At 42.1% G+C, this 27,646-nt stretch overlaps 1 protein-coding gene across 1 annotated transcript in view; it reads right to left on the bottom strand.

Moving 5' to 3' along the window:
• Window positions 1-27,646, bottom strand: part of CASP6 (caspase 6) — a 69,193-nt gene that overhangs the window by 17,554 nt on the left and 23,993 nt on the right. Inside the window, exons 2-3 of the mRNA XM_089668518.1 lie at window positions 6,437-6,475; window positions 3,065-3,103 (exon numbers count right to left, since the gene is read on the bottom strand). Coding sequence (XP_089524644.1) covers window positions 3,065-3,103; window positions 6,437-6,475 — 78 coding nt within the window. The remainder of the gene's footprint in view (window positions 1-3,064; window positions 3,104-6,436; window positions 6,476-27,646) is intronic.

Genomic DNA, 27,646 nt, shown 5'->3' with positions numbered 1-27,646 from the left:
CAAGAATACAGCATTTTAACAAATGTGAAATGTTTCTAATCGTGGCATAGCAAATTCAAACTTTGAAAAAAATGTCTGTTTTGTGATAATATAAAATCAAACCAGTTGTAAAACAATTATAAAACTAGTAAGATTCCAGCTTTCATTTTTCAGTCCCAGGATAAAATAGAGACCATTTTTCATGGTTTGCTTCAGTTTTAAAAATCAGCCATTTTTTTCGTTTCTCACCAGTTTTACTGTATAAACAAGTTCTGCCATGTATACATTTTTTGCATGTGCGAAACAATTTCTTGTTTATTTCTGATAAAGCAATCCAATAGTGTCACAGTTGTATGATAAAGAATTTGAGAGCAAGTCACTTTACAACTCAGTTCCAGAAACACTTTTTTTTCTTAATTTACTGTTTTTGAAACTTTTTAATAACTGCTGACTCACATTTAGAGATAGTTCACACAATGCCTGCATCAGAATTCACATGCGGCTCTGTGCGGTGCGATTTCAAGCCCATGCATTTTGAATGGGCTAAAATCGCACTGCACCAAAAGTAGTGCATGCACTACTTTTTAAAACACACTGTAACCAGATCGCATGGTACAAAAGTACCTGGTGCGGGCAGGTGTGGGCAAACGCATTGCATTTGCGACCAGCGTTTGGGGAGGTGTGAACCTTTTATTGACACCCGCCGCAGATCGCAAAAGCAGTGTGTTTCAATCAGTTTGAATTGCTCATGAATGCACAGAACGTTCCGGTGCAATTCTGATGCGAGCAGAGTGTGAACGGGCACTGATGCGATTTGGGATGTGTAGCGAATTCTGTGCATTTCCTGCACTGCATCAGAATCGCACTCCGTTCATGTGGACTGCTGCAGGTGTCTAAGTTAATGACACTCCAAAAAGGTTTGCAGAACTCGATTGGGTGAGTTGGATCACATGAGTGTTTACACCCATGCAATTGGATTCCAGTGCGGAAAAAAAAATGTGCATACCTTTCCTGTTGGTGCGGAGTGATTTAAGCCATAAAACAATGAATGGCTTAAATCACACTGCAAAGAATCACATGTGATTTGAATAGGCGGTGCGATTCCTCATATCATTTCCCGCACTGCAATAGTGTGAACTGGCACGTAATCCATATTGTATTTAAATAAAAGTTTCCATGCTCCACTGAGTGGTGTTGGAAAGTATAGGCAACCAGGCTTCCAGCTCTCCACGGCATCAGAACAGTGACTATGATTGACGTCATTTCTTGTGTTGTGCCTCCAACTACTCCCTCTGAGATTAAAAGATTTTTAAAAACTGTAAAAAAAAAAAAACAAAAATACTGTGCCTGGATTTGGGCTTTAAGTAAATCACCGTTCATTCAGACCACTCTGAAATGTGGTTCTGTTACAGTGTTACTAAACCCACAACAGTAAAATCAGTCTCTATATGCAGTAAGGCATGCTTGTTATACTCACTGTGGAACCTAAGGGGTTAATCCTCAGCATTGTAAAAATGGATGTTTGATACTGTCTTCTCTGATCCCCCACTTCTTCTTATGTCCATCTCCTGATAGAACAGAACCTTGGGGGCAAGCTGCACATGCTCAGTTTGGTGTGTATTGCGAATTTGATTTTTTTTCTTGGGAAAGTGCATGTGATCAGCACAGGGCCAAATAGCATTGTCCAGACAGAGGGTAAGGGGTCCTGCAGTCTCATTGGACAGTGAGAGGATAATGAAAACTCCTCCTGTTCTGTGCACTGTGGTAGACCGGATATAGTGAATGTAGGGTCCTCGGTTCAGTAACACTTTAAAGTGTATGTGAAAGAAAAATGAAAAACAAAAAACTATGCAGTGCATCTCTGCAATACCTGCACATTTCCCTTTTTTTCCCCATTTAACCTAGGTTCATACTACAGCGGTTGTGGAAATCCCATGTGATTCGCACAGGAACCGCACCGCATTCCTGTACCAATCACATGCGATTTGTATGAGGTACGATTGGAGCCATACATTTTGTATGGCTCTAATCACACTGCATACGCACCAAAAAGGTGCAGGACCCTTTTTTGGTCCGCACTAGAATCGGATCGCATTAGGTATTCACACCTATGCGATCCAATTCTGCACATCGCGCCTTGTTCCGCGAACCGATGTGGGGTTGTCGTTAACTTAACATACACACCCGCAGCGGTCCGTGTGAACGGGATGCGATTGTGATGCGGTGCAGAATTTGCACTGAAAACGTTGCAAATTGTGCACCGCATCAGTGTGAACGAAGGCTTAAAGACCCTTTTCGTACAGGAAAAATACCAGGTGATCTGTCAAAAATGCACTCAGCTCCTAAAACAAAATTCCTACCAAAAATATCAAGATAAAATGCATAACCCCAAGAAAAGATAAAATACCAAAACCAACTTTAGCTGCAATATTCAGCTTCAATCCAGATATTTCCCCTGCAGTACTTTTTCTGCAGCTAGATGTCCTCAGTCTGATGTCCAACATCATCTAACTCACTTCCTCTGAGCTCAGGTCCCCCTGGACCCACCCTAGCCTGTGACTGGACAGTGAAAAGAGAAGCAGCACAGTGATGAGCTCATATCTCAGTCACTCTGCTCTCTCCTCCTATCAGCATGCTTATTGTCAGAACTGACTGACTCTTGCTGTTTCCTCTCACACTCCAGCTCTGGTGTACAGGGAGTGCAGGAGTCAAAGTCAATATCAGGTATGTACTGTACACTGCTTGCATTAAAAAAAATTTAATGATGTTTTAATGATTACAGATTTGCAATACTTTTTGTCATTTATTCCTGTGTAGAGTTCAGTTTCATACCCTATTATCAGCTGACCACACACACTTTTTTTGTCAACCGAGTGGTGTCACCCCTCCTAATGTGTTTTCTGCTACTCAACCACTACCATACTCACATCTATATCAAATCAAAGCTAATTATTTAGTCCTAAACACACAGAAAGAATGCAGAGGACACAGGACAGCTCTGAATTTGCCACAAGATCAAAAGGTATTGTATGTACTTATTAAACAAATATTAAAAAAACTTAAAATAATATATTTAGTACTCTACCGTTATCCTTCACTATTCTGCTGTCAACTTCCTGCTGACCTGCAATAGACCATAAAATAGACCATAAAAAATACAAAAAATAATACATTCACTTAGTTATACTTCTGTGTGTATATACACATATACAATGCTGTGAACAAGTATTTGCCCCCTTCCTAATTTTTTTTTTTCATATTTGTCACATTTAATGATTCAGATCATCAAACAATTTTTTATATTACACACGAGTAAATACAAAATGCATTTTTAAATGATTATTTCATTTATTTGGGGAAAAAAAGCTGTCTAAACCTGCCTGGCCCTATGTGAAAAAAATAATTGCCCCCTAAACCGAATAACTGATTGTGCCACCGTTGGCGGCAACAACTGCAATCCAGCGTTTGCGTTAACTGGCAAGGAGTATTTTACATCGTTGTGGAGAAATTTTGGCCCACTCTTTGCAGAATTGTTTTAATTTAGCCACATTGGAGGGTTTTCAAGCATGAACTGTCTGTTTAGCCACTTGCCGACTGCAGATAGCCGAATGATGGCTTCATTGCGGCCGGCCAGTTCTGGGAGGGCATCATATGACGTCCTCCCAGAACAAGCCCTCCTATGGACACAGCTGATCACGTGATGTGGTAAAAGGCCAATCACAATGGCCTTTTACCATGTGATCAGCCGTGTTCAATGATACAGCAAATCACCGGTAAATGCAGTTGCTGGTTATCGGCTGCGCTTTCCTCACACTGTCACAGCATGAGGAAAGTATTGCCGATAACCGGCAATTGTCAGAGGAGGGATCATTGATCAGTGCCCTGATGATCAGTGCCCAGCAGTGCTACCCACCTGTGTCCAGCAGTGCCACCCATCAGTGTCGCCAGTCAGTGCCACCCATCAGTGCCCATCATTGTTGCATATCAGTGCCAGCTCATCAGTGCCACCTATCTGTGCCCATCAGTGCCACCTATCAGTACCCATCATTGTTGCATATCAGTGCTGCCTATCAGTGCCACCTATCTGTGCCCGTCAGTGCTGCCTATCAGTGCCCATCATTGTTGCATATCAGTGCCAGCTCATCAGTGCTGCCTATCAGTGCCACCTATCTGTGCCCGTCAGTGCTGCCTATCAGTGCAGCCTCATCAATGCACATCAATGAAGGAGAAAAATTACCTGTTTGCAAGATTTTATAATAGAAACAAAGAAAATTTATGTGAAAAAAGTTATAAAAATTTCATATGAGTACAGTGTTGCATGACCACGCAATTGTCACTCAAAGTGCGACAGTGCTGAAAGCTTGCCTGGGCAGGAAGGGGGTATAAGTGCCTGGTAGGCAAGTGGTTAAGGTCATGCCACAGTATTTCAATCAGATTTAAGTCCGGACTTTGACTAGGCCACTCAAAAACCTTAATGTTGTATTTTTTGAGCCATTCAGAGGTGGACTTGCTGGTATGTTTCAGATCATTTTCCAGCTGCATAACCCAAGTGTGCTTGAGCTTTAGGTCACGGACTGATAGCTGGACATTTTCCTTCAGGATGTTCTGGTAGAGTGCAGAATTCATGGTTACATCAAATATGGCAAGTCCTCAAGGTCCTGAAGCTCCAAAGCAGCCCCAGACCATCACACTACCACCACCATGTTTGACTGTTGGTGTGATGTCCTTTTTATGAAATGCTGTGTTAGTTTTACACCAGATGTTACGGGACACATTCCAAAAAATTCAACTTTGTCTTATCAATCCACAGAATATTTGCCCATGAGTCTTGGAAATAATCAAGCTGATTTTTGGCAAATGTGAGATGAGCCTTTGTGTTCTTTTTGGTCAGCAGTGGCTTTCACCTGGGAACTCTCCCATAGATGCCATTTTTACCTCTTCCTTATTGTTGAATCATGAACACTGACCTTAACTCAGGCAAGTGAGGTCTGTAGTTCTTTAGATATTGCTATGGGTTCTTTTATGACCTCCTGGATGAGTCATTGTTGTGCTCTTGGAGTCATTTTGGTAGGCTGGCCAATCCTGGGAAGGTTCACTACTTTTCCAAATGTTCTCCATTTGTGGATAATGGCTCTCACCATGGTTTTCTGGAGTCCCAAAGCCTTAGAAATGGCTTTGTAACCCTTTCCAGACTGATACATGTCAAATGCTTTTTTTCTCATCTTTCTTACATTTCTTTAGATCACAGCATGATGTGTTGCTTTTTGAGATCTTTCAGCGTGCTTCGCTTTGTCAGACAGCTTTTATTTAAGTCATTTCTTGATTCAGCAGGTCTGGCAGTAATCAGGCCTGGGTGTAGCAAGTAAAATTTAACATGGATTTCCAAAAAATGTGGTTAATCACAGTTCATTTGTTACTTAGCAAGGGGACAATTACTTTTTCACATAGGGCCAGGCAGGTTTAGACAGCTTTTTTCCCTTAATAAATGAAATAATCATTTAAAAACTGCATTTTGTGTTTAATTGGTTTACTCTTTATGTACAATTAGAATTTGTTTGATGATCCTTACTAACCGTTCCATATCTGCCATCCCTCTCTGCCAAGCCCTCCAGTGACTTCCCATTGCCCAACGAATAAAATTCAAAACATTAACAATAACATATAAAGCCATTTATAACTCTGCCTCAAATTACATCACCAATCTTGTCTCTAAATGTCACCCAAACAGTACTCTCCGCTCCTCGCACGACCTCCTACTCTCTCACTCGCTTGTCTCCTCCTCCCATGCTCATCTCCAGGACTTCTCCAGAGCCTCCCCCATCCTCTGGAACTCTCTACCCCAATTTATCAGACTATCGCCTACTTTTATGCAATTTATGAAAACCTATCTCTTCAGGGAAGCCTATCCTGCCTTCAGCTAATAATGGAATTTTCTCTTCTTCCTACCAGTCCATCCCCACAGTTATTACCTTTTGTACCACCAGCCCCTCCCTCTTAGATTGTAAGCTCCAAGGAGCAGGGCCCTCCTAACCCTCTTGTATTGAACTGTATTGTTGCTGTATTGTCTCCCGTTATATTGTAAAGCGCTGAGCAAACTGTTGGCGCTATATAAATCCTGTATAATATTAATCTGAATCATTTAAGTGTAACAAATATGCAAAAAATTAAATCAGGAAGGGGGCAAATACTTTTTTCGCATGTGTTTATATGTATGTATGTATGTATGTATATCTACATAACTATCATAAACCATATACCACCTCAAATTTAAAATGGGAATATGCATAACAAAGGATAGCACAATCTAAAAATATGAAAAAATAATGTTACAGAAAAACAAAACAAAAAGGAAGAAGAAAAAATAAATAAATAGAAGAAAGAAAAAAAAATAGATTATTGTGACAGTTTACACACAATTTAATAGTCTTGTATAAAGAAATAATGTTTAGTACTCTACCTTTGTTCTCCACTATTTTGCTGCCAACTTTCCGCTGATCTGCAATGGACCATAAAATACAAAGAGGTTTTTCTCAAACTTATAAAACATATAAATTAATTTACACACACACCTCTTATAATCCTACAATAAATTAAATATTAAAAGTGAATATACCATCTCAAATTTCAATTGGCAATATGCATAACAGACATTAGCACAGTCCATATAATGATAGATCTTTTTTTTGTAATAGACTACTGCATCAACACTCTAAATTTGCAGTGCCAACAATTGTATTCTGACAGCTGGACCTAGAGTGCAGCTGCATTTGACTGTATGCAGTCACTGTTCGGTTGATATTCTACTGCTTGGCTCCTTCGATTTCACCAAAATTTGCTCACTGTATAGCCAGCTTAAAGAATGGATGTCTCAACAACAGAGACAATCACAGACATTCATGGCCAGTAAAATCTTTACAAACAAGGTACCAAGGTATTATTCCTTCAATTGTAGAAGTTGTTAATACATACAGACCAAATCTGTCAGTCCTATGCAAGTTTCAAATTTTCAAACATCCGTTCAGCAAAACACCAAAATTGCACTGTGGTTTGTGGCATATAGTGAAAACCTGAGGACTTCCAGTGCATACTGGTGCCACTCTAATATTATTGATATCAATTTTCAGGCACCATATGGTACCTTCTAGCAAATTGCAGAGTTAGTTTGGCCCAAAAGGTGCCATTCTTAGGCATAGATTTAAAAAAAATGTAAAAGGTTTTCAATGTTTCTATATAAACATCTGAAAAACAGCACACTTATGAAAATCTTAGCAGTATGCCTTAATATTTAAAAAAAATTGTTTATGCAATTTTGTAATGTTCATTGGGATAGCCATATACACTATATTGGCAAAAAGTATTGGGACGCCTGCCTTTACATGTACATGAACTTTAATGGCACCCCAGTCTTAGTCAGGGTTCAATATTGAGTTGGTCCACCCTTTGCATCTATAACAGCTTCAACTCTTCTGGAAAGGCTGTCAACAAGGTTTAGGAGTGTGTTTATGGGACTGTTTGACCATTCTTCCAGAAGCGCATTTGTGAGGTCAGGCACTGATATTGGATGAAAAAGCCTGGCTCTCAGTCTCCGCTCTAATTCATCCCAAAGGTGTTCTATCGGGTCAAGGTCAGGACCAGTCAAGTTCCTCCACATCCATGCCTCTATGGACCTTACTTTGTGCACTGGTGCACAGTAATGTTTGAACAGGATGGGGCTATCCCCAAACTGTTCCCACAAAGTTGGGAGCATGAAATTGTCCAAAATGAGGCCAAGCCCAAACCCTGAAAACCAACCCCACATCATAATCCCCCTTCCATCAAACTTTACACTTGGCACAATGTAGTCAGGTAAGTACTGTTCTCCTGGCAACCGCCAAATCCAGACACGGCCATCGGATTGCCAGACAGAGAAGCGTGATTAGTCACTCCAGAGAACATGTCTCCACTGCTCTAGAGTCCAGTGGTGGCGTGCTTTACACCACTGCATGCGACGCTTTGCATTGCACTTGGTCACATAAGGCTTGGCTGCAGCTCCTTGGCCATGGAAACCCATTCCATAAAGCTCTCCCCATGCACTGTTGTGCTAAGCTGAAGGCCACTTGAAGTTTGGAGGTCTTTAGCTATTGACTCTGTAGACAGTTGGCGACTTCTGTGCACTGTGCGCTTCAACATGCGCTGACGCCGCTCTGTCATTTTATGTAGCCTACCACGTTGTGGTTGAGTTGCTGTTGTTCCCAGTTGCTTCCACTTTGTTACAATGCCACTAACAATTGACCGTGGAATATTTTGTTGTAAGAAAATTTCACGGATGGACTTATTGCACAGGTGGCAACCTATCACGGTACCACGCTTGAATTCACTGAGCCTCTGTGAGCGACCCATTCTTTCACAATTGTTTGTAGAAGCAGTCTGCATGCCTAGGTGCTTGATTGTATACACCTGTGGTCATGGAGGTGATTGGAACACCTGAATCCAATGATTTGGAGGAGTGTCCCAATACTTTTGGCAATATAGTGTATGTTGATTACATATACAGGCCTGTTCTTAGCTTTGCAGTGCTAAACAACATCTGTAATTTACTGCTCCCTCTCACAATGCAATTCTATATGTCTCTCCACTTAGTGCAAACAACGCAATCCTTGTGGCTGATATTTTATCCCAACAGTTGTGATAGCACTGAGCCATAGAGAGTTCTGTGACTCAATCAGAGCTTTAACTCAGGGGCTTTTAGTGGTAGTAAAGACAAGGTTATCATTTTACCTTCAGTCCTTCCTTCTGCTGTGGGTACCTTATGCCACTGTGGTTGCAAACTGCAGGAATCGTCAGCTAAAACCAATGATACATAGACTGTACAGGAGAAATTTTATTTTTCTTCTAATGCATGAGTCAATCCTTCAAAAACTGTAACTTCAGGTCCAGGATAAAACGAAGCATTGGTGCAGTACCATGCCATTAATTCTATATAGCACCTCAAAGCACCATACCAAGAGATGTGTGCTGCAGACCAGCACAAAGCAAGGCAACACACTTCTCCCATAGGCCTGTGGGGAGTGCATTGCAGTCCACTGTGAAATATGGTGTGTGCTCAATATTGTGTTGACAAGGTACATTGGGGTGCTACTCAGATGAATGGTACCGCATTGCACCAATGTTTGTAACGCGCATTATGGTAAGAATTGCATTACTGTAACAACATATTATGAACAGGTCGTTAAGAAGAACTTGTCTGCAGGCAGAAGCACAGGAATATCAGGTATTTGAATAGCTTACTTTTAGTTTTTTTTGCTTTCTTTAAACAGTTTATTAACTTGCAATTTGTCTTTGAACATTTCAATTTTTCGCCTGGTTATATAGCACAGCCCCTCCCTCCTTGCATGTCATAGCCCTCTCCTCCTCTGGGAATGTCAAGTTACTGGGTTTTTTTTTGATCCAGCTCTGATGTGCCTCTTCGCCCCCCTACATAATCTTTTATGTAGCTGGCAGCGAGGAGCAAATGAGAATACTATAGAATGTCACTTAAAGGGTAACTTCACTTTCGTGGGAAAAAAAATCTAACAAAAAAAAATATTTTAGGGTATTCACCTGCAACGAAGTCATACTGTAATTGAATAGTATTCAAAATTACCTTTCCCTTTCAATCTTCAGCCCTGTAAGTTTCTGTAAAATGCAATGCAATATGGCTGCCTGGAGGTGTTCTATATACAGATGGTGTACAGAACGCCCCTCAGAAACATCTTTTCCTGCTTGTGTGATTGTGATTGCAGTCTGCACTAAGATGCAAAAAAGATTTTGATCATCCACTGCAACAAAAATATCAATTTTGGTGCAATACTCCCAAGGGTAAATCACGTCTAAAAGGGATGCAGACTTTGCCAATTTCCTCATTAGAGCCCTGCAGGTGCAGCAACTGATTGATAATGATAAAATCACTCCCATACAGATTTATTCTGCACATGAATACAGACAAACTGCAATTTCTTCAGAATAACAAAAGGTAGGAAACTGCAACACATTTTGTTAAAATCCTTGCAATGTGCATTGATCACCCAGATGGGAGTTTTTTTTCTCAACAAAAGTGGAGTTACTCTGTAGCCGGTTCTGCCTCACCCTATAGCAAAAATACTGCTACAGGGAAGCACAGTTGCGCAAAATCACGTACAGTATATATACATGTGATTTTGCAGTTCCGGGTAGGGGGCACACGCGAGCACTACCCGCGCCACCATTCGCGGCCTCGGCTGTCAATCACCGGGTCCTAGCCAGTGATTGCTCGCCGGGCACCCAGTGATCGCCGAGTATCTCCGACGGGGGAGAGACCTGTATATAAACAACACGGATCTCTCCCCTGTCAGCTCCTGCACACTGCTGAGCAGAGCCACACTGCGTAGCAGAGCCATATAAAGCAGTGTGCTTACAGCGAAGCACACACACAGCCAACATAGTGAAATAGCACACAGTTAACCCTTTAATCGTCCCAGATGTTAACCCCTTCCTGCCCAGTGCCATTTGTACAGTGTCAGTGCTTTTTATTAGTACCGATCACTGTATTGGTGTCACTGGGGATGTCAGTAACACCAAGTCAGTTCCCTCCAGTGTCACAATGCCCACCGCAGTCCCGCTGATTGCGCCATTACTAGTAAAAAAAAAAAAATTCTAGAATATATACCACCATTTGTAAATGCTATAACTTTCACGTAAACCAATTAATTTACATGTATTGGGATTTTTTTTTAGACATGTAGCAGAATACATTTTGGCCTAAATTTATGACGAAATTTGATTTTTAAAATTTTTTTACTGGACATGTTTAATAGCAAAAAATCAAAAATATTGTTTTTTTTTCTCAAAATCGCCGGTCTTCTTTATTTATAGCGTAAAAAATAAAAACCGCACAGGTGATCAAATACCACAGAAAAAAAGCTCTATTTGTGGGAAAAAAGGACGTAAGTTTCATTTGGGTACAGAGTTGCATGACCATGCAATTGTCAGTTAAAATCAGGAAGGGATTAAATCCTCTGGAGGGCAAGTGGTTAAGTGACAGCTCTGAGTCTGTTTGAGCTGATGACATCACAACCAAGATAGCGGCACTCAATAACAGTCCCAGGACATTTGAATGTCTACAGAGGGGAGGCTTTTACAGGTAAATAACAGTCCTGAAATACAGTAAATGTCAATTTAATCTTAGGGGAAGATTGTTGTAGACATGAATGCTCTGGTGGTAGGGTCTCAATAAACTAATTATAAGTGAACAAAAAGAAAAAAAACACTATTTATGGGATTATGATGTTATGTGAACAAAATAAAAAAGCCAAAGCCAAAGAGCCAAAACCTCTGCTCTGCCGTCAGTGCTAGGGGCATAAAACCTTTTACGACAGCAACAGGCAAAATATGCGGCAGCAGGGCAGGTAGACTGTAACACCCAACCCAGGTATGCATTGTTTGTCTTTTTTTGGGGCACTGTCCATTGGCACCCCCAGAACTGTGACTGAGCTGTCACTTAATGCTTATGGTAGACCATCTATGATTGAGGGCTGATAGGACGTTTCCTGATGAAGTCAGCACTGTGCTGCCAATCACAGTGCTGCATGATCAGGAGCCCCTCCTACGAGCCTCCGATATCACAGCCTATTTAAAGTACTGGCAGCCCTGGTGTGGAGGAGTAAAGGACATAGTGCTGCTCCTACAAACCCAAAGATTAGAGGAGGATTGGGGAACTTTTGCTAGGGGGCAACTATAACCAAGAAACCCTTTAATTATAGGTACAGATTTCTGTGTGCAAGCAAAAATGTACCACACAAATTGTGCTGCAAGGATTAGAAACATAGAAAACTGACGGCAAAAAAAGACTAAGTGGTCCATCGAGTCTGCCCGTTTTTTTTTTCTTTTTTGTGTTTTTTTTTCTTTTTAGGGGGGGATGCTTTTTTTGTTGTTTTTTTTTGTCTGAATATACAGTCATGGCCGAAATTGTTGGCACCCTTGATATTTTTCCTGAAAATCAAGTATTTCACACAAAAAAGGTATTGCATTAACACATGTTTTGCTATACACATGTTTATTCCCTTTGTATGTATTGGAACAAATATAAAACAGAGGCAGAAAAGCAAATATGACATAATGTCACACAAAACCCCAAAAATGGGCTGGACAAAAGTATTGGCACCCTTAACTTAATATTTGGTTGCACACCCTTTGGAAAACATAACTGAAATCAGTCGCTTCCTATAACCATCAATAAGCTTCTGACACCTCTCACCCGGAATTTTGGACCACTCTTCCTTTGCAAACAGCTCCAGGTCTCTCTTATTGGAAGGACACCTTTTCCCAACAGCAATTTTAAGATCTCTCCACAGGTGTTCAATGGGATTTAGATCTGGGCTCATTGCTGGCCACTTCAGAACTCTCCAGCGCTTCTTTGCCATCCATTTCTGAGTGCTTTTTGACGTATGTTTGGGGTCATTGTCCTGCTGGAAGACCCAGGATCTTGGACGCAAACCCAGCTTTCTGACACTGGGCCCTACAGTGCGACCCAAAATCCTTTGGTAATCCTCAGATTTCATGATGCCTTGCACACAGTCAAGGCACCCAGTGCCAGAGGCAGCAAAACAACCCCAAAACATCATTGAACCTCCACCATATTTTACCGTAGGTACTGTGTTTTGTTCTTTGTAGGCCTCATTCCGTTTTCGGTAAACAGTAGAATGATGTGCTTTACCGAAAAGCTCTATCTTGGTCTCATCTGTCCACAAGACGTTTTCCCAGAAGGCTTTTGGCTTACTCAAGTACATTTTGGCAAACTGTAGTCTTGCTTTTTTATGTCTCTGTGTCAGCAGTGGGGTCCTCCTGGGTCTCCTGCCATAGCGTTTCATTTCATTTAAATGTCGACGGATAGTTCGCGCTGACACTGATGCTCCCTGAGCCTGCAGGACAGCTTGAATGTCTTTGGAACATGTTTGGGGCTGCTTATCCACCATCCGGACTATTCTGCGTTGCAATCTTTCATCAATTTTCCTCATCCGTCCACGACCAGGGAGATTAGCTACAGTGCCATGGGTTGCAAACTTCTTGATAATGTTGCGCACTGTGGACAAAGGCAAATCTAGTTCTCTGGAGATGGACTTGTAACCTTGAGATTGTTGATATTTTGCCACAATTTTGGTTCTCAGGTCCTCAGACAGTTCTCGTCTCCTCTTTCTGTTGTCCATGCTTAGTGTGGCACAGACAGACACACAATGCAAAGGTTAAGTGAACGTCTCTCCTTTTTATCTGCTTTCAGGTGTGATTTCTATATTGCCCACACCTGTTACTTGCCCCAGGTGAGTTTACAGGAGCATCACATGCTTGTAACATTCTTATTTATCCGCAGTTGTGAAAGGGTGCCAATACTTTTGTCCAGCCCATTTTTGGAGGTTTGTGTGACATTATGTCGAATTTGCTTTCTTTCCTCCCTTTTTTTGTTTTGTCCCAATACACACAAAGGGAATAAACATGTGTATAGCAAAACATGTGTTAATGCAATACGTTTCGTGAGAAATACATGATTTCCTGGAGAAATATCAAGGGTGCCAACAATTTCGGCCATGACTGTAGATATATGCTTGTCCCAAGCATGTTTGAAGCTATTTACTGTTGACTGGCTCACTACCTCTGCTGGAAGTGTATTCCAAGTATCAACTACTCTTTCAGTACATCCAGGTTTCCCTTAACATAAGTGTTGTGCCCACTTTTCATTTTAGTGATCCCATCATATTTTTTCTATCACTAATGTACCTAAAAAAGGTTTTATCTTCTTTCTTAATATATTTTGCAATTTCCTCCTCTTTCTGTGCTTTGGCAGCACTGATAATGTGTTTGGCCTCCTTTTGTCTATTCTTATACTCTTCCCTGTCAGCCACACCTCCTGTTTCCTTGAAATTCCTATATGCTGATTTTTTTTCCTTTACTATCCTACTTATTTCTTCAGTGAACCATATTGTTTTTTTCTTCCGTTTATTCTTACTAACTTGCCTGACATATAACATAGTTGCCTCCAGGATGGTGGACTTTAGCAGTGCCCACTGATTACTTACTCCTGTCATTTTACTCCAACCTTTCAACTCATTTTTAGAAAGTCACACATTTCAGCAAAATGTGTCCTTTTGAAATCTAAAACTTTTGTTTTTGTATATGAGTTTTTATTTTAATACAAAACCAAAGACATTGGTGATCACTAGAACACAGATTTTCATTCACCTCAACATTAGACAGTTGATTGGGGGACATGGTGAAATATGGGTGTTTCTAAAGCACAGGATTTAGTGTACCACCATTTCACATTTTTCAACAACAGCTAACTTTGCAGCTCTTCTTGGCATTTAGTCACATATTTTAGAGCTGCAAAGATAGCCCATGCTAAAGCTTCATTTTGCTATATGCTGTGATGACATATGTCACTAAATACAGGTCCCACTCTGATTGAGGTCTGAATAGGGAGGTACCCCCACTCAGATCCACCAGCCATATGTAGCTTACTAGTATTAGACCAAGGAACAAATTTCATCCCCAACCCTGCCACTAGCCCTGGTCTTCTTTGACAAGAATTATAGAGAACGAACAATATAGTTTAGCAGATACGCTATAAGAGAAGTGTTGGAAAAGACGAAAAACAAACATTCATACTACAAAGAGAATGGAGCATTCAAAGACTGCCAATCAATCAGTTCACGGTTCTGCTCTGAGAAAAGAGTGGCGACTTTCACCATTCTGTGCTCTTCACCTCCAGACTGTGGAGGGGGTAGGGTGGGAGCTGCTGGCCCAGGCTCTCAGCAGCACATTGAGAGGCTGAGGTAGCTGTTGGTCAAAAATCTGGGTCAATCCCAACATTAATGTTGGGATCCTTGCAGAGCCTGGACTGGCTCTGAGACATCAGCCAACAGCGGACTGAACCTGGGCCACAGGAGTGTAGATTACACTCCAATGACCTACAGGAGATGTAGGGTCAAAAGAGCTTTGACCATACTTCTCATTTAATTTGCATATTAGCAGGATCATGGATTCAGAAATTAGGACAATAGTTAGATCTAAATCATTCTGCTATTAAACGATGGAAAGATTTTTTATTGCCTTTTTCAAAGTAACAGTATTACTGGAATTCTGACAGTTTTACGGGTTTTATGGTTATATAATCTGATTTCCGATTACAAAATGCTAAATCAGATGATAAATTGACTCAGAGCTAGTCATGTGAGGTAAGGAAGGCCCTATAATCAGTAGGGATGGTACATGTCTGCTTTTATCCACGTGTTTTTTACCTTCCCAACTATGCAGATCACGTAGATTATATACTTGGTCAGAAGAAGTGATCAAACACATACTCAATGACAACTTGCACTGAGATTGAAATGAGCTAAAATGCAATTTGTATATGACATAAGCTTGTACTTTTCAGAAATCTTTAAACCACAACCACAGCCAAAACATTTCAAGTTGAAGTATAGCAATTTTCCCTTAGTTCCATTGATCCAGCTTGGACCAATGTACAGGAAGTATGTATGTGCCATACCTGTGGGATCACCTTGGAAGCTGGAAATCACTGAATTAGAGACTGTTTCTACAGTGATCTCCACTAGCTTTCATGTCTTGTGCAGACGGCTGCCTTGCTGCATTGTAAGCACAGGAGGTCGCTCAATCGGTATGGGCGCCATTCAAGGAGCACTTTGCATTTTCTCAATGAATACAAAGGATTCACTGGTCGAACGAGGTGTAGAGGCAGAACGGTGGCGTCACAACTGAGAAAATTCACTGAGAAAATGCAAAATGCAAAGTGTCCTCTGAACGGTGCCTGTACTGAACGAGCAACCTCCGGTGTTCATTAAACAGCGTGGCAGCCATTCAGCAAGGGGCCCAGCTGATCACTTATTAGCAGTGTCTACTTCTGTGATTTCCAGCTTCTGGGGATTCCACAGGTATCGTGTATATGTAAAAATTGCTATATCAAAGCTTCAATCTTCTGTAGGATAGAGTGGGAAAGGATTACAACCTCTATTAGTCATTGTTCCTCTGAATTATTGTCAGGGCAGGAAGTGATGTTAACAGAGACATAGGAAGAAACAGAAAAAACTATTAACGTGTATCTATGGTCAAAATACTACATCGTATATTCATTTCCACATTGTATTTCAGTTATTTCCAGCCTACTTTAATTAATCTGAATGATCTCGAAGTTTGGAAACTTACTTTGTGAAGATCACCATACGCTTACTACCTTAAATTCTTTGACAAATATTCACTATGTGAGTAGGCATTGCTGTGTCAAACATTTCACAGAGCCTGTCTTCTGAATTACAGAGGTGCTGAGAGAAGGAGTTTCAGGAGGTGGAGTCAGTACAAGAATTACTGTTTACAGGTAGCGAGGTACCAAGGGATATGTAGTCCTTACAAACTGAAAGTAAACCAAAGAAACAGGCAGTGGAGAAGCTGCAAACAATGCAGAAACTCTAGGAAGTTGTGGAAAGCGATGACTAGCAGGCGGGCAAGGTAACCAGATTTTGAAAATGAAATTCGGGGACTTGCTACTGAACACGCTGACTTTTAACCACACCCAGAAAATCATGCCCCCCGTTTCTATCAATATTTGAACAGTATAAACATACATTAACAATACCCATAAGGGTAGTCTGCCTGGCTTTACAGTTAAAAAGTCAAACCAGTGTGATAAAATGTGAGCATGACTAGCATTGTGATAGACCTGGGGTACCCTAGGAAAGGATCAAGAAGCAAGATGGAAAATAGCAGACATGGCCAGATTGTGCCTTACAGAGGGAATTGCGTAACCACTTTGAGCTGGGTGGACACTATATTATGTCGTTGGGTTTAACTGGTTGTACTGGGATCAAAATTTGCAGCTGGCAATGCTCTTTCATGTAAAAGTGATTTGGGAGGCTATACAGCTACTCGATCACTTCTACAGGCAGTGGAACAGGGTCTAAACACCCCACCCCATGCAGTCACCACTTTTTCCTGGGCTCTCCCATCTGATCGGGAAGCACAGGATCACTCTGACCGGTGGCTCCTAGTGAACTGCACAGAGAGAGAGAGGAACTGACATTGTTCCTCCCTCTCTGTGACTTCAGAAATCATAAGAAATGAGGATTTAGTAATTTCTGGTTTCAGTTCTTTCTTTATTGGCCTGCTATTGGCCAGAAAAGCAGCCACTCAGACCAGTCTGTGTCTGATCAGCTGCATTGGAAGCCAAAGGGAGAGATCTGAGTTCTAACAGATGCCAGATCTCTCCATAAAAAGGACCTGTTGTAGCCCATGTTATCTCAAGGGATGTTGTTTATCCCTTGTGATAGCAATAAAGTTGAAAAAAAAAAAACAGTATAGAAAAAAAGTTTTAAATAAAAAATAAATTAAATTAAAGTGCTCCAATCCCCTGTGCTCACGAACAAATGCAAATGCATACAAAAGTCCTGCATGCATATGTAAATGGTGACCGCACCACACATGTGAGGTGTCACCACAAACATCAGAGTGGGAGCAATAATTGTAGCACCAGACCTCCTATGTATCTGTAACCTGTATAGGTTTTTAAACCGGTCCCCATGGGGATTTTTAGGTACCTTAGTTTGCCGCCATTCCACGGGAGTATGCAATTTTAAAGTGTGACATGTTAGGTGTTTTGTTTACTCGGTGTAACATAATCTTTTATATTTTACTGAACAATAGGGTATTATATTGTGTTTGTGTGCAATAAAATTCATTAAAGTGTATTTATTGCAGAAATTTGTGTTTGAAACCCGCTGCGCAAATATCGTGTCACATAAAATTGCAACGCCCACCATTTTATTCTTGAAGGCCTCTGCATAAAATATTATATAATGTTTGGGAGTTGCAAGTAATTTTCTAGCAAAAAAAATTGGTCTGGTAGGGAAGTAGATAAGTAGAACGTGTGCCTATTCACTGTATACACTGCACATATATGCTGCAGCCCTTGAATTTACAAAATACTCATAATTACTCTGCCACAGGTTACAGTCTCCCAGACACACATAAACCTCATAGCAAAGAATAAACGCAAAAACATACACATGCCTATTTTTAAGAAGAACTTCATGAAAATCAGCAATCAGTGAGACAGTGAACACTTTGGTCAGGATTATGTAACCTACAACAGTTTATAGCAAACAGCAATCAGGAGTAAGTAGAACACAACACAATGTATAGAGTATCGATGGTTTGGTCACACATGTAGTAATATAATGTGGATGGAATTCCTGTTTATAAACACACAGCACTGTTCTATCACTCTCCTACAGTAGATGGTTTGGACACAGAGGTAGTAATAAAGATGGAACCCTTGTATATACACAAAGCACTATAAGGTCACCCTCCTAAAGTAGATGGTTTGAATACAGGAGGTAGTAATATAGATGGAACCCTTGTATATACACAAAGCACTATACGGTCACCCTACTAAAGTAGATGGTTTGGACACAGAGGTAGTAATATAGATGGAACCCTTGTATATACACAAAGCACTATAAGGTCACCCTCCTAAAGTAGATGGTTTGAATACAGGAGGTAGTAATATAGATGGAACCCTTGTATATACACAAAGCACTATACTGTCACCCTCCTAAAGTAGATGGTTTGGATACAGAGGTAGTAATATAGATGGAACCCTTGTATATACACAAAGCACTATACGGTCACCCTCCTAAAGTAGATGGTTTGGGTACACAGGTAGTAATGTGGATGGGATCTTTGTATATACACAGTGCTGTACTGCTACCCTCTTATAATAGATGGTTTGGCACATGGGTAGTAATGTGGATGGGATCTTTGTATATACGCAGTGCTGTACTGCTACCCTCTTATAATAGATGGTTTGGCACATGGGTAGTAATGTGGATGGCATTTGAGTATATCCATCCATCACTGTAATGTTCCCCTCCAATAGGGGATAGTTTGGGTACATAGGTAGTAATGTGGATGGGAACACAGCACTGTTGTGCCAAACTCTTGTAGTAAATAGCTTGGATACACAGGTAGTAATGTTGATGGGATCCCTGTGTCAGGGCTCCCAGGTGTGACCAGAGGTGTGTGACTGACGCAGGGAAACGCAGACTTCAGATATGTGATAAACAATATAATTTATTAACACTAACAATACAAACATAAACGCAGTGCAATACTAAAACATAATACAGTGCAAACAAACCAAACCAACCACCCACAGATAACAGTACATACAAGCAAGCGTCGTCAGGCAGGCCGGGTCAATATCAATAGGGCAGGTAGGTACAGGGGGAGCAAGCGGAGGCCAGGTTCAGCAGGTAGCTAGCAGCGTAGTACAGAGGGTCAGGCAGAGGGATGGTCAGGGTCACAAGCCAGGGATCAGAACAGGTAGCAAGCAGCGTGGTACAGAGGGTCAGGCAGAGGGATGGTCAGGAGCGAGCCGGGATCAGAGCAGGAGAAGTCAGCAGCGGTTCAGATCAGGCAGGGTCAGCAAAGGAACAGAAACAGGATGCAGGACAGATACAGGGCCCAGGACAAACACAACACCAAGGCAGAGTCTGTGGGTCTGGCCATCCCTTAAATACCCCAGCATAATCAGTTCCAGGTGTTAGCTGGCTGCAAAGTTGAGTCTCTGATTGCTGGGAGCACCCGCTGGCCAGCCCTGGTACTGCAGCTCATAAGGCAGCTGAGTCCCACTATTGCTGGCCAGTCCATTCCTGACACCCTGTATATACACACACTGCATTTTACTGTCATCCTCTGTTAGTGCATGCTTTGAGCACTCATACTCGTGAAGGTAGCTGCAGTCTACTTTCTCAATTGCAGGTGGCGCTTATCCACAGCGGCATTGCAGAGGGAGAGGAAGTTGAGAAGAACACGGTTCCTTTATGGTTTCCTGGGTCATTGGGGCAGCAATCCAGTTGGATGCTGGCAGCCCATGTGACTCTGGCAACCAACTTAGGTCAGGCCAACTTAGGGACAGGTCATCTGTTTGACAGGGACAGTGAACAGCTGTAGGGAGAAGTTCCAGATGAGTACATAAAAAGGACAGGGATGCTCCATCCTTCCTGGAAGCCTCCCCGCTTGGGTCCAGACCGCCCAGGCCACATTCCACCCCTCAAAACAGACGCTGTACATCTGAGACTTGCTCCACTACATATTGCTGTCATATTGAGTGAGTGTTCCCAGTCGGGTGCCTTCCCATTGGGCCTGTTATGACTGGGCTTGTTGCGATTTACTAAACTTGACATCTTTAATACAAGTTTTGTTTCTGCAACTGTACTCGGCGTGTTTATTGCCACCGCACCATGCTGCACCCACCCACATACACACAGCATTGTACTGTCCCTCTCCATCTATTTAGATCTTCTTACCATCTCTTCTCTTTGTGCTGGCTTCAGAATAGGAGATTCAACTCAGCCACCTAAAGGAGGCACAATCCTGCCCCCAACTGCACAGTGCTGGGTAATAGAGGGTGAGTCAGTAGAAGGCTGTGTGTGTATATAATGCACACATAGGTTGATGAGAGTGCAGAACACAGGGACAAAGTTGGGAGGTACAGGGAATACATGCAGCTCCCAGGTAGACAGATGGAGGAACTGTCCCCAGAATCAGGGATGTTTTGTCACCCTAAGATAGGCATCATTCACAACACGAAAGATTTTTCAAGTAAGCTTATACTGGATGGTCAACAATAACGGTTTATATTGCTATTACAATACTGACATTATAAAATTAAAGTGTATGCTGTGACTATAGATCTCCTTTAATTTATTCAAGATGGTCTTAAACTTTAGACTTCGGCTTTTTGGCTCTGGAGAAGTCCTGGAGACGAGCATGGGAGGAGGAGACAAGGGAGCTAAAAAGCAGGAGGTCATGGGAGGGGTGGAGAGGACGGTTTGGGTGATATTTGGAGACAAGATTGGTGATGTAATTTGTGGCAGAGTTATAAATGGCTATATATATATATATATATATATATATATATATATATATATATATATATATATATATAATGTTTTGAATTTTATTTGTTGGGCAATGGGAAGTGTGGCAGCGTGGTATCCTGCCATGGTCAAAATCAAGCTTATAACCCTGGATTCTCAACCAGGCAGGTTGAGGGGCCCCAGAGGGTTTATTTAATGCAGAGGAAACTGGCTTTTCAGTTTCCTCATTTATTCATAAAGACCGTTTTGGGATCTGGAGCCTGGAGATTTCTAAGTGATCTGGGAGGGATGAAATCTCCAATCCGGGGTCCGTGTTTTCAGACCCCCCCCAGCACACTGATTGCACAGGTATGTGCAGGCCTTTTCGTAGAGGCCTAGCCATGATTCTGGGCTCCACCCCAGCAGACAGGAGGTCACTGCCTTGGAGTCAGGAGGGCTTCACCTAGGAGAGGTGGAAGCCAGAGTAGGTGTGTGCTAGTGGCTAGCTGTGAGCAAAACAGCCATTTAGAAAAGAGTCTGCAGGAGACAGACGTAAGCCTGAAGTGGAAGGCCAGAGGAGGATTGTATGTATAAGCCAAGAGGCTAAAAGTCGTTTTTTGGAAGAATGAAATGCTGAAAACCCCTGTGAGGGAAATTGTTTGTTTTTTGGCTTTATGGAACTTTTCCTTTAAATAAAGTGGGCTAAAACTGCCCTTAAAAAGAAACCGAGTTGCTGTGTGCTTTAAAAAAGCTCTACCATTTGATGCGAGTTCCCACAGAAGACAGTGGAGGGATTGTCAGAGAGGGATGGCAGATATGGAATGCTTAGTAAGGTGGATGAGTCTGGCAGCAGTATTCATGATAAACTGAAGAGGGGATAGCCTGCGATGAGGTAGGCCAATGAGGAGGTCAAGGCGAGAGATAACCAGGGAGTGAATAAGTTGCTTAGTAGTTTCAGAGGTTAAGAACGAGCGTATCTTGGAGATGTTGCGGAGGTGAAGTCTACAAGATGACACATAAGATTATTCAGAATATTCAGTGATTGCTATGGCCTTCCTCACAAGATGAGATTTAAGTGGAAGGTCCCAGTTAAATTATTTATAACAATAAGATAACAAAGGATTTTAGTGAATATGACATAGCAGTTTTAGTGGATGTAATCCATGAGATGTTTTAATGGTATAGATTCCACTGGCGTCAAATTCAATTATATTTTGCTGTTTTGTAATAAGGTTTTATTATTCTGAAAAATTCCCATAATATTATAACTGGGACGCTGGTCTTATATATTTCTTCAGGAAGGATTATAATTGATGTACTGTGTAGTTATGGAGCTGGAAAGATACTTAGATTAGATCTTTGACCAGTTGTCAGGAATTAATTGGTGGTACATTAGGTCCAGTTTTTCCAGCTTATGACGGATAGTGGAAACCTAAACTATTTAACAGTTTCCTTTATTTCCATCAACTGTGTTGGCGAAATTGCTGTGCTAATGTGGATCTGAACCAGAAAAAATGCTGACAGGTAGGATTTTAATGACAGAAGAGACCCTATTGGTTTTGTAAGTGCTTCTCCCTGCCTGTCACCATTAAAGTACATTTACAGCGCAGCTCTATGCTGTGATGGAGGGACTTCTGAGTGCAAGCACAGAAGTGATGTGAGTGCGGCCTGGGCAATCAAATGACTGAACAATCTGACCCCAGAGGGAAGACCGTAAAAAGATGGAGGCTCCCATGACTAGTGGATGCGCAGACTGGGAAGATATTTTGACAGGTAAATCCGCCATGCTGTCCATACTAGCACTTTAGTGTTAACAGCTTTGGGGGGCCCATTTAAAAAATGCAGATTTTAATTCTTCTTTAAGTTCCAGGTCTACATACCTGTCATGGCCCTTAAAGGGGATCCAAATATTCCTGTGGGATCTTTAATGGAGATCACAAATGAGGATTCAGAAAACTCAATGGTGGAGGTTCCCAGGTGTACATACCTGCCACGGCCCTTAAAAGGGTGTACTAATATTTCATGTGGAATCTTTAATGGAAATCACAGATGAGGAGTAGGAACACTTAAAGATAGAAATGGTAAGTACTACGGCAGAACAGTAGACATAATAAGCTACTGAATGTCTGTACTTTACTTATGTTTTTAGACCAAGCTTGATGAAGAGATTTAACAGAACAATACAAATGTATACTAATTCATCCTGTATGAAACAACGCCAAGGTCTGGAAGTTAGTCTTTTATCTTTAGTATCATGTTTTTCGGAGGCCAAACTAGACAGGTAACAGAAACCAATAGTGAGTGGAGTATGCCTCACCTGGTACCTCCTTGGATGATGTGCTTTTATAGTCTTCATCTGCAAGACCTGACATCTTGTGACCACCTGCCTCAGTAACATCTATCATGGCCAAGGGTCTTTTGCGGGGTGAACGAGGCACAGTCTGCTTGTCTACATCTGTCCTTGTCACCTCTAAAGAGGGAAAAGAGACAGGGAATTGTTCCTTAAATTCATTATGACACATTTCAAGGAATATGAATCTCCCCTGATGGCAATTTTATTCTGACAGCCGGAGCCCAGGTAGTGTGTTTGTATGTGTGTGTGTGTGTGGTAGTGGGGGGGGGGGGGGGGGTGCAACTGAGGCAAGCACATTGTGTCCTAAAATTCAATAGCATATGTGCCTTTACAGCCTAAATACAGCCAAGGGATAGAACCCTTGTCAATTTTTCATGGTCATCTGCTATCCCACTGGAGACATCTCCTCTCACCTCCAGACAGGGCAGGAAGTGATGGGAAGTCTCTCCTTTGAGAACCCAGATTGCGACAAAACACTTCTTTTTTAGTAATATGGCAAAGTGTTAGAACAATCAGGGAATTTATTACTATCTTTATCTTAATGTCCTGTAAAATCTGATTCCTTATTTCTTGTCCTACTGCCACAGACTGTCAAAGGGACAGGAACTAAAACTGGACATACATGGGTCAAAATTCAGCTGGTTCAACAGGGACCGGTTGAATTTTGATCCAGGTATGGGAAAGCTGTTCTATCAATCAACTTCTGTACAACCATCATGTCGTATTTTCCAGCCTTGTCTGTGCCAATAGCCAGCAGCGCTGATCAGCATATTCTGACGGCAGGGAAGTCACCCACTGTCAGAATACAAAGGCTCAGTGGAGAAGATTCCCATTGAGTGTGTGGGTGGGGGAACTGAGTCATTTTTTTTTTTTAAAACCTGCTAGTTGATCAAAAAAAAAAAAAAGACTCATTATGGGTTGCTTAAAGCAGAGCTCCACCCAAAAGGGGAAGTTCCACTTTAAGGCCTCTTCCCCGCTCCCCTGTGAAATGGAGCTTTTGGGGTGGGGGTGGGGGGGACGTGTACCCGACTTTGACAATTACCCGCTCCCACTCCCGCCCTGACCACCTAGGCCATGAGTATCAAACTGGCGGCCCTCCAGCTGTTGCCAAACTACAAGTCCCATGAGGCATTGCAAGATTGACAGTTACAAGCATGACTTCCAAACCAGAAGCATGATGGGACTTGTAGTTTTGCAAAAGCTGAAGGCTTGTGGGAAATTGGATCACTCAATGGATACCCATGCAAACACAGAATAAACATTCCAAGTAAAGGCAGATAATGTTCCTGGTGGGAACTGAACCCCAATATGGAAAATCACTAAACTTCTATACTGTCCATATCAGCACTGCAAGGGCTTTTTTATATTTCTGCTGGTCTGAGAAAAGCAATCTGGGGTGGATTGCTTTTTAAATGAGAACTAAAGTAAATATACTTATCTCCTCTTTAATGGTCCGATGTCGGAAAGGGGTCCCTCACCTGGCATCTTCTCCCAGGGTGCCAGTCTTGGGGCATTTTCATTGGCTGGCATGAAGGAGTCAGTCATCCCAGCAAACAATGACACTGCCAGCAATGTAAGCTGAGCTGCACATGCACAGCTCAGTTTACATGCCGTAGAAGACTACGAGCAGGCAGGTAGGTGTATTTTATTGTAGAAGAGACATGTCTCTCCTGTGATAAATACCTGCCTGTTACAAGTTTTTGTAAAATGCCTTCACTTCCACTTTAACAGAGCAGCATAGCTGTAGCTGAAAGGAATTCAGGAAGCCTCCATCCTGGACTTTACAGAGTACCATTCTTCCTGGAAGCCTCCCCACTTGGGGATGGACAAGCCAGGCTACATTCGATCCCTCGAGACAGATGCTGTCGGCACACCTGGGACCCACTGCTCTGATACTCTGCTGTCACATCCTGTGAATGCTCTAGAGTGGGTTGCCTTCCTGCCAGGCTTGTTGTATTGCCGAACTTTATTGCAACATACAGTATATTCCTGTTACTCATATCTGTACTCTGAGTGTTTTCTGCCATCGCACCATGCCGCACTCACCCACACTTGGTGTAGGATTCAAACCTGCACAAGGATAGAGAGAAACATGAATATGGGTGTTCCACAAGTACAAAAGGCTCCCAACAAATGATACCTGAATCTTCAAATGCTAAAGCCTCTGGCTTCTACAGACGTGAAAGGAGAAAGCCCCAGCAAAGCATTTAGCGACAGTCCAGCAACCCCTATAGGCAGTTGACTGTCTTAACAGTTCTGAAGAGTCAGCCTTGAGCCCAGGAAAAAGGGGTATGGCTGGCCCTGTTGACTGCCATTTGCCCAAGGCTCCAGAACCTTATGCTGAAGATGACTACTTGAAAGATGCATCCAGTGGAAACACTGAGATCCGCCACCCCATGCGGTCTACCCATGGTCAGCACCCTGCAAAGTATTCTGATTACATGGTTTGAATTTTTTCCTGTTGCTGTATGTCTTAATTATGTTTATTGCAGTTTTCATATTGTTATTTACTGTGCTACGATGCCGAGGACCTCTGTTAAAAGAACGGGGGGAGTATAGGTAGGTGAAGTCTATTTTTTCCACTGCAGGTGGCACTTAAGTGCATTGGCACTACAGAGGGAGAGGAAGTCAAAAGAAACCTAGCTTCTCTATGGATTCCAGGGTCACAAGGACCACAAAGGATGCTGGTGCCCTATGTGTATTGGTGGCCATCTTGGGTCAAGCAGAGTCTACTTTGGACCCTGACTCCCAGGATTTGTGTGCATTTCGCGTGTGGCTAGAGTAGGGCAGGGCTCCCATCTGTCAGGGTAGTGCTTAGCATCAGGGAAATGTTCCAGAGGAGTAGGGGAAGTGCAGGGACACACCATCCTTCCTGGAACCCTCCCCACTTGGGTATGGACCAGCCAAGCCACATTCCGCCACTCGAGACAGACGCTGTCGGCACAACTGAAACCCACTGCTCTGATACTCCGCTGTTACACACTGCAAGTGCTCCCGGTCAGGGTGCCTTTCTGCTGGACTTGTTGTACTGCTGAACTTTGTTGCAATATACAGTTGTGTTCAAAATAATAGCAGTCAGACATCACTAACCTGATCAATCACTGTTTTTGGTAGAAATTATATTTCTACATGGCAAATAATTTACTAGCAGGTGTAGTAGAGTAATAGAAATCCAACAGACCCAACAGTCATGACATGCATGTTGCTGATTCTGTGTAACTGAATCACTAATTGAAAGGGGCATATTCAAAATAATAGCAGTGTGGAGTTCTATTAGTGAGGTCATTCATTCTTTGAAAAACAGGTGGCAATTATTGCCCTTATTTAAGGAAGGAAGGCAGCAAATGTTGTACATGCTGGTTACAGTGCATTTCTCTCTGAAATTCTGAGGAAAATGGGTCGTTCCAGACATTGTTCAGAAGAACAGCGTACCTTGATTAAAAAGTTGATTGGAGAGGGGAAGACATATAAAGAAGTGCAGAAAATGATAGGCTGCTCAGCTAAAATGATTGCAAATGCTTTAAAATGGCAACCAAAACCTGAAAGACATGGAAGAAAGCAAAAAACTACCATTCGAATGGATAGAATAGCCAAAATGGCAAGGACTCAGCCAACAATCAGCTCCAGGAAGATCAAAGAAGGTGTAAAGTTACCTGTGAGTACTGTTACAACTAGAAGATGCCTATGTGAAGCCAAGCTATCTGCAAGAAGCCCCCGCAAAGTCCCACTGTTGAAAAAAGAGACATGTGCTGAAGAGGTTGCAATTTGCCAAAGAGCACATTGACTGGCCTAAAGAGAAATGGCGCAACATTTTGTGGACTGATGAAAGTAAGATTGTTCTTTTTGGGTCTAGTGGCCGGAGACAGTTTGTCAGACGATCCCCAAACACTGAATTCAAGCCACAGTACACTGTGAAGACAGTGAAGCATGGTTGCGCAAGCATCATGATATGGGGATGTTTCTCATACTACGGTTTTGGGCCTATTTATCGCATACCAGGGATCATGGATCAGTTTGAATACATCAGAATACTTGAAGAGGTCATGCTGCCTTATGCTGAAGAGGAAATGCCCTTGAAATGGGTGTTCCAACAAGACAACGACCCCAAACACACCAGTAAACGTGCAACATCTTGGTTCCAGGCAACAAGATTGACGTTATGGAGTGGCCAGCCCAATCCCCGGATCTTAATCCAATAGAAAACTTGTGGGGTGACATCAAAAATGCAGTTTCTGAGGCAAAACCAAGAAATAGAGAAGAACTGTGAATGTAGTCCAATCATCCTGGGCTGGAATACCTGTTCACAGGTGCCAGAAGTTGGTTGACTCCATGCAACACAGATGTACAGCAGTTCTCAGAAACAGTGCTTATACAACTAAATATTAATTAAGTGATT

Source organism: Staurois parvus, unplaced genomic scaffold (assembly GCF_062004578.1).
Source record: "Staurois parvus isolate SC_StPar_1 unplaced genomic scaffold, SC_StPar_1.0 ptg000058l, whole genome shotgun sequence".
NCBI lineage: Eukaryota > Metazoa > Chordata > Amphibia > Anura > Ranidae > Staurois > Staurois parvus.
Note: the sequence above shows the minus strand (reverse complement) of the source record. Positions and strands in the feature narration are given on the sequence as shown.